This window comes from Pterocles gutturalis, unplaced genomic scaffold, assembly GCF_000699245.1.
Source record: "Pterocles gutturalis isolate BGI_N339 unplaced genomic scaffold, ASM69924v1 scaffold50969, whole genome shotgun sequence".
Classification (NCBI taxonomy): Eukaryota; Metazoa; Chordata; class Aves; order Pterocliformes; family Pteroclidae; genus Pterocles; species Pterocles gutturalis.
The window spans coordinates 1-8452 of record NW_010130024.1 but is presented as its reverse complement, the minus strand read 5'-3'; the positions used below and the strand labels follow the sequence as shown (position 1 = coordinate 8452).

At 38.0% G+C, this 8452-nt stretch overlaps 1 protein-coding gene across 1 annotated transcript; it reads right to left on the bottom strand.

Moving 5' to 3' along the window:
• Nucleotides 1–262: 262 nt before the first annotated feature.
• LOC104466597 (ankyrin repeat domain-containing protein 27-like) lies at nt 263–7829 on the bottom strand (the record flags this gene model as incomplete). Its single annotated transcript, XM_010080078.1, has 7 exons — nt 263–717; nt 2539–2611; nt 3178–3259; nt 4618–4726; nt 5599–5760; nt 6344–6463; nt 7632–7829. Coding segments are annotated over 7 exons (1020 nt in total), but the record flags the coding sequence as incomplete, so codon positions are not given.
• Nucleotides 7830–8452: the final 623 nt, after the last annotated feature.

Below are 8452 nucleotides of genomic sequence, written 5' to 3'. Positions count from 1 at the left end.
CTTTATATATATAAATATATATTATTTATATATACTTATCCAATGTAGTGATAAAAACTGAAAATGCAAAAATTATTCAAAGACTTTTAAAAACAAAGTGGGTGGCTGAAAAATACAATACAGGGTTTGGTTTGCTGTTACATACAATTTTTCATTAAGTGCTAAGTAGAACAGGAAACTAATTTTGCTGTCTACATCTCAGTACATCCCTGTTTGCTGAGATCAGTAATGATCCGGCTATGTAGTTACCTCCAACATAAACAGAGGATTCAGTCATCTGAAGTGCGAGGAACATTCCATTTCTGCTGGAGAGTCATCCTAGTATTCTGTTCTGAAGGCAGGCTTGCAAGCATCACGGAATTCCCTGACACACGGGGAAGGGTTATTGAAATTAACACCACCTAGTTCCTCAGCTTTTGACATCAAATTCGCACTTCCTTGTCAATGTTTTGACAGCAAGTCATCACAGCAGTCTGTTGATTGTGAAATACTGGGATTTCTAGGGCTGGATAAACTATTATCGCTGACATTCTCTGCTGAAAGTGGCACATTAACGGTGTGTCTTCGGTGCATTAATTTACTCCTGTGCGGAACTTCTATCATGTCATCATGTTTCACGAACTCACCGCTGCATCCCATGTCAATAATCTTAACTTCGCTCTGGTCCAGCGTTTCAACAGATTTTAACTTGGTTTTATCAAAGCTTTTAATAGCTAACTGAGGACAGAAAAATGGGACATTGAAAGCATTGTCTACCTTCTTCATCAGAAAGAAGTAAAATAAATACAGTGTTTCTTGAATAAAATTATCACATTAATTTCATCATATTCTTTATACTGAGAACACAGCCAAGGATTAAAAATATCATACTTTGTAGGACAGTAATTATATGTGGCCTACCTATGAGAAAACAAGAAGAGGCCAACTTGTCCCAAGCTACACATAACATCAATACCAGAACTGAAGAGATAAAGAAGGTATTCCAAAACTTATTTTCACTGCAGTATCCCAGCATCATCCTAACTCTTCTAAACACCTTTTGTGCTGCAAGTCTCAAGGTACTTGAAATTAACAGCCATTGCTTTGACCATTAAGAAACATGTAAGTAGTAATACAGACAGGCTCAACCAGGCACTGCTGAAAGCAAGGGCAAAACCTCCCAGCTTCCAGATCTTATCTGTTGGGGAAGAGACACCCACCCGCCTGTCCCCACCCTCATACAAGACTCTTTTGGTCATTCCAACTATTCCTATGTTCCATTTCTGTATCTGCTTGTGATTTTTGCTTTTCAGAGTGGGTGGTTTTCCTTCATTACTGGTCACTCTGCAAATGTTAAAATCACTAAAACAAAAAAGAATCCAAGCATGCTAATGACAGGTTTTCTAAGATAAGAACTAACGCAGAAATTAATCACAATACCCTTTTACTGAAATAACGGCAACCATCTCTAAAAAGTTTCAGGTGGAGATTATACATGTTTAAACCCACTAACAATTTAGAGCTGTGTGGCTTGGAAATTCACAAAGCCACAGCAGTGGCACATGGTTAAACTGCTATGTAGCATGGTGTCACAGATTAGTTTTTGACACCTGCTGTACTTACATGACATACTGCCTTCAGCTATCCACAATTATAAAATCTAAATCCCACAATTAAATAGTGGGATATTATAATTAATACTGGAAAGAATTAATAAAATACTACAGTATTATAGCATTAATTTGGCATTCTCAAGGCTCTTTGCAAATGTTCAATCTCATAAGGGCTCCATGAAATACAACAGTATTTCATTTTCTAGGCAGAGATGAGTGCCAGAGTCTGCACTGCCAAGGCTATGTCAGTCTAATAATGGGCAGCTACTGAACTAAGCTGTTAAAAAACTGCTTTCCTTCAGTTTTTCTCTTGGTTTACTATGCTGAAGTGACTCAGCAGAAGGTCCAATGAGAGCCAAAGCCAGTGTAAAGGAGGAAGAGGGAGTGTTTGCTCTGGGTGGAGGGCAGCATCCACCAGCCAGACTGGCGTAGGGTGCCATGGTGCCCCCGAACAGAGATGAAGTTACATGTATTTGTGTCACACCTGACAATGCAACATGCGGTTTGCTATCACATTTGCAAACAGTCTCCTCCTACAAGCAGACTTATAATGCAAACCCTAATTTTAATCTACTGAAAAATTTATCTCTTGTAAATAGCTTTTCTGCTTGGCTACAGCTCTTATAAGCTGTAAAGTTTTTCAGCCCTTGGCATGACCTAGATTTTGCTCGACATGACACAGAAAAGAAGACAGATGAATCCTGCAATAAGAGGCTTAAGAGATTTAAAAGTAAGAATAAGAAGTTTAAGAGGTGTTACAGAAGCACCACTAAAGTTTGAACAATGATGAAACATTCGTAATTTAGCAAACAGGTCAGAGCTTTTGGGATTCACTGACCACCACTAGTAAAGAAACTTTCCCCTTGTATGTATGGATATTAATAGCAGACAAAACAAACAGATTTGCTATATTATACAAATAATTCATGGAAGTATTTCCACTTACCTGATGCAATAACTGATAGTCAAAATTAGGGACACTTTTATCTCTTGTTATTGTTTTCCGTAAATGTTTTGCTCTAAAAAATATTTTAAAGAAATTAAATTTAACTACGTCTTTCCACGAAAGTCTCGATCACAGCAAAGCCACAGGGTGGCACTATCTAAACATCTGCCTTGGGTATTATCTGACAACTGCTCCAAATGACAGCCTACTAGTATTTCCTGTATTTTATCACAGAATATAGATTAACATTAAAAAAGATCATAGGCAAAACCCAACCACTGAGTGAAGCACTAAGATAATATTTTTAAAGCAGTCTGGCTCTGAAATTCTTAATTTATGGTACAACAAGTATTACTGCAAAAGCCATTTTAAATACGTTTGCAAGTACTCTTTCGCTACCCAGCTTTTCCCTCCTGCTGCACAGCACATCGCTGCTGTTCACCACCAATGAGTGTGCCAGTCCTAGAACATGTCTGGTGATACGAATGCGCATGCCTCTGAGGAGCAACATTACTGTCAAATCAGTCAGATGTGATGTGTAACGATGCTTGGCCCGCTTTTGGGCTTTATTAACAGCTGTATTTCTTGTTCGCTTATGGGAAACAATAAACATACTTCTGAGGAAGCTTCTATGCTTACTTGTTAAATCTGTTAATTGATTGGACCAGTTGAAGTTGTCTGCTTATGGGATCATCGGCTTTCTCACATGGCTTAGAATTCACTAGGGGTTTAAAAGAACAGGCAGCTAAAATTACAACTGAGTCACACTTAAGAATTAGAAAAGCACAGTTATGAATGAAAAGTGGTATCTGCTGACATGAGATTTAAAATCTTACAGTAAAAATATGCTAGTAATAACTTGAGTCAGAGTTGCTATTTATCTTTGGAAATTTTAAAGCATTTTACGTTGCAGGAGTAAGCATTCTTCATCAGATTAGCATGACTGGCCAAGCTTCTAAAGAGACAGTGTAATCTGGACTTCAAGGCCCTTAATTCTAATTTTTACAAACCTGAATTAATTTTAACACACAGATGCTGTACCACCTCTTTGTTAATACTTCTTCATGTTTTCTATTATTCTTTTAGAACTATTCTCATAATATTTGAAAGAACTGTATCAATCTTTGGCATCAGCATACTGTGATTAATTGCGATTTTGCATTAATGAAACATTCACAATCTTTCCTAGGGAAGCAGGCAAGAGTTACTTAGAAAAGCCTAACTAAAACAAGGATGCCGAAATGGGCACTCCTGCTCCTCATCTTCCCTAATTCCTGCTCATGCAGCCTCACTGTCTTCTCTCCACAGTTCTGGTGGCAGCAGGTCCTTAACTACAGGTCTAGCTCAGCACAAAACTTGTTACACCCCTTGCCCCAGGTTAGTTAACTGTACCAGCTTGGAAACTCATCTGAAAAACATCTGAGCCAGCATAACGAAAGTAGTGGATAAGCAAGACCAGAAGCTGAGGGTGAGAGGGAAGAGGTGAGTAGCACCATCTCCTTTAAGCGGCAATAAGCCTTTACATCAGCTCAGCTCTATTGTCAGACCGTACCATGCGTCTCTACGTATTTGCTTAGACTGTACTATATGCTGCCATTTACTGAAAGCCATTCTTTTGCAAACCTTGCTTAACGGTTTAGACAGTTACCTTTGTAGCTCTTATTTGTCCCATAACGCGAGAGACAGTAACTAATGGAAGGGTCACTCCCTAACCTGTTTTAGGACAATGTAAATGACAACTAGAGGTGATCTGTTTTACTTTGCACTGAAATGGACAATTATTACATGGCTAATTATATAATCTCAAGCACAGCATGTTTTTTAACTTTAAATGGTTTTGTATGTAAAATTCCCCCTCACCCACTGAAAAAGTGGAAACTGAGTTTGCAGCGATGTCATGAATATAATACAAAGTCTGCTGCATTTAGTTATGGTATTTTAGGTGTTACCTATAAAAATATGCAACATAGTTGTCTGTTCTTTAATTATATTTAAATCAATTATATAAGATATTTGATGTAGTCGCAGATGAATTCCTAAATCCCTTTTTATTCACAGCAGTGGAAATATGACACGTACCTTTCTTTCTTATCTTGACAGTGGCATGCCCCTCGCGCTCCTTTTCTCTCTCTGCTGCTGCAGGGACATGGCTCGGTGCTGTTTCCAGCAATTTAATGATATTTGAATTCTTAGTTTTAAGTTTCCATTTTCACCGTTATTAAAGAAAAAGAAAAACATCAGTACAATTTAGGATTCTAGTGTATGCAGACTGTGTTAATCGCTGATAAAATGAATGTAATGCACACAACAATACCTCATTATAAATACAAACTTCCAGTGTTCCACAAGTTGCACTGTACTGGAGTGATGATTTTGTGGTCTTGACCTATTTTTTTTAAACTGTGTTAATTATGGTTAAGGTAATTTCTGTTTAAACTGTAGTACACATAGTAGAATTGATTCAGTACAGAATTTTGTGGTCATTAAGCTACATCTCAGAGGCTCTTTAAGCACATAAAGATAGGGACCATGCATCAAATCATTCAAAGAGTGAAATAATGATTTATAATTTAAAAGTACATGTTATGTTATTGCTATTAATAAAGGGGAAGGACAGAGTTATCAATGACAAGATAAAAGGTATCAGAAGGCATAAAGGGTAAAAGATGGTGGGTGGAACAAGGAAGCTTGCTAGCAGTGTAACCAGTTAGTGAAAGGTGTTTGTTTTCCTACATTCAACATTTCTTCTGCTCTCTCTGCCATTACTAGCATAGAATTTAATGTCATTTTCATTCACGTGTGCTTTCACTCTTTCTAGACTCATCATTTGTCTAGGATAACTTATTTTAGAAACACAACAGGTTTCATATACCTGTTTCATATCATATTGTACGTTGTACAATAAACAGGCATCTCAGTCTTTATATCACGCAGAACTGTTCAACACAGAAGTCTTGCCAAATACTGATGTGACAAATAGTTATATTTGGTTTTTTTCCTACATTATACATATGGAACTTTAGGAAAATCTAACCTCAGAAATGGGCTTTCGGCACTCACCGGCTCAGCACAGTCCGCAGGGGTACAGTTCCTTTCATTCCTTATGTGTGTCATTGCACCGTTCTGAAGCAGTAAGTCTACCAGAGCTTCATTCTTTCCTATCACGGCCTCGTGCAGGGCTGTATTTCCTTTGGCATTAGAAAGATTAACAGAAGCTCCATGCTGTACAGAAAGATAAAATTGAAGTGATAAAGACAGAGTAGTGTGAAATGGATATAGCACATTCCTATTCTGTTTTTCTCTCCTTTTATTTCCAATGTATGAATGAAAACAATGCAATAGAAGCCTTGTAGCTGTATCCAAACGCAGAAAGCATATGCTAGCAATCACCAGTTCAACAATAAGCCAACAGATCATATTATTTCCTCCTCTCTCATAACCACAATATCATGGATCAGCACATTGCATTTTTGCATGTATCTACTACATATCCCAAGTTTAAGAAATATTTCACAAAAAACACCAAAAACCCCCCTATGCAATAGAATAATAAGGAAGAAAACCTAACACCTGCCACAAAAAGAGTTCCATAAAAACAGCTAGCTGTACAACAGTCAGGTAATATTTACCTAATAAAAAACCATGAGGGGAAGGGATTGAAAGGAGTGAGATAACAAATACTCTTATTTTTCCCCAAGTAGTTTTGACAGGGAAATGCATAACTAAATACTGATCCCGAGTACTGGATAAGCACGGATATCATGTAAGAAACACTATTCTAAACATTCTGTTTCCATGATCTTACCTGTAATAACAAGGCAGTAGTTTCATACTGACCATTCAAGCACGCATAAATTAAAGGAGTATTTCCATATATATCCTTTTTATTGTGTTTAGCATTGTAATCCATCAGGCACTTTACCACCTATTGAAAGAAGCAACGACTCTTTAAGATACCAGCTAACCATAATTATGCAATGAAAGCCTGCCCTCCTTTATTTTTTTTAAACATTTTTTTTGAAATCTACAATGAAAAAAGAGATGGTAGAGGAAAGGATGGAGAAAACAAGTCTCATCTTTGCCAAACAGATGATAACCACAGGCATCTCTTCTGATCATACTAATTTTCATATTTTACCACACACTTTAAAAAAAAAAAGTAAGCAACTGAAAGAAAGGCCAGAAAACAAAACTCAAGGCACGTGAAAAACATACATAATCAATAACTTCACAAAAGATCAAAAATAAACCACCACAGCAACAGTACCCTTTTGCCCTTTCCTAACTCCTCAGAACACCTGGAAGGAGTTCTCTGTATTGGAAATATGCTACGAACTAACCTTCTTCATTAACTTACAAGTCTGAGTTGTAGTCTCATCTTCTCACTTCCCTAGTGCTTCATCTCCTCATCTTCACCAGAATTCTCTCACTTTTCTTGCAGTCCTCAGCTCCTTATTCTTGAAACCCTAGTTTTCCACTTTTCTGCATATTCCCATTTGCCTGTCTGCACCTGTTTTTTCATTATCGTCATTCTTCCCCCGTCATTTACTCTCGCTCCTGTATTAATATCCTCCCCTCATTAGCTCGCGCTTCTCCTTTACTGTTTATGCTTCCCTGACTTGAAGCCAGGGATAAGGTTATCTGCTACCCTCAGAGGTCCGCTTGGCTCATAATCCACCTAAAGGAGCTGAAGATACAGTGAGTATTTAATACTGTGGCTATTGGAGAGACCAAGTTCACTGCATCAACAGATGTACACAGAACTTCCCTGAACAGAAGGTATAGAGAGAAAACACACAGGAAGATTCCGCTGCACTAGGTATTTTTAAAGTGTTTGATGTACGACAGTACCTACTCACAGCACCTTCATTAAACGATTATTTCAGGTCGTTTAGAAAGAAAAGGTGCCTAGTAAAACTGTTTCAATTTAAAGATCCCCTTTCCATCTGGAGATTTTAGACACTGAAAGAAAAAACAGAATCGCCGAACTAATTTTCACTGTTACTGGTTGATGATTTGTTGATAATTTCACAAAACAGCATTTTGTTGGTGGTTCAGTGTTAAACAGCTTGCATTTATGAAGAGGCTGTTACCTGGAAGTGACCTTTCTGGCAGGCTAGATGAAGAGGAACTGCATGTTTCGCGTCCTTGGCACTGACACTAGCTCCATGTTTCAACAAGAGAGAGACAAGTTCAGAGTGTCCGTGCAGCGCAGCCATATGCAATGGTGTAAAACCATCTTGGTTTGAAACATTTACTCCAAGTCCATTAGAAGAGATGCTTGCAAATTTCTGTTGAGGAAAATACACAACAAGACTACATAATTAATCATGCTACTTTCTGTTGACCAAAAAGACGCCAAATACCTGCTAAGTGTACACAAAACAGGTAGATGGACATTGTAAGAACTTCTCCTTCAGAGGCTAGTTTGGGACCTTCAGGAAAAGAGTCAGTAAACCAGAGCAGCACGGTAGCATCTTTCAACACAACAATGAGTTTTATTTTTCTCTCTTTTCTTCCACCATGATAGCTTCATACAGAGACATTCCAGGCAAAGTATTCATGATATTAAAGAGAGGCTAAAGCTGCACAAGTTGAGATGGAAGTAATGTGTGCCCACCTAATGCAGTGGGTAAGATTAGTTAACAAGTTCCTTCTACTTTTCATTCAGTAGGCAAGTAAATTCCACAGCAAATGCCATTCCTTGCCCTGTTATCAATAAAATGAACTTTATGCTCTCGGGCTCTGGCATCTTCAGCACGTGACCTCTGTATTCAGGGTACATGGACACACGTTGCCTGAGAATAAAGCACAGTGTGAATGTGAAGCATTTAAGGACTACTAGCATACTCTTAGCCTGCACAAAATAAAAATAAGGTAGCAGTGAGGGATTTAGGGTGCTGAGGGAGATGGC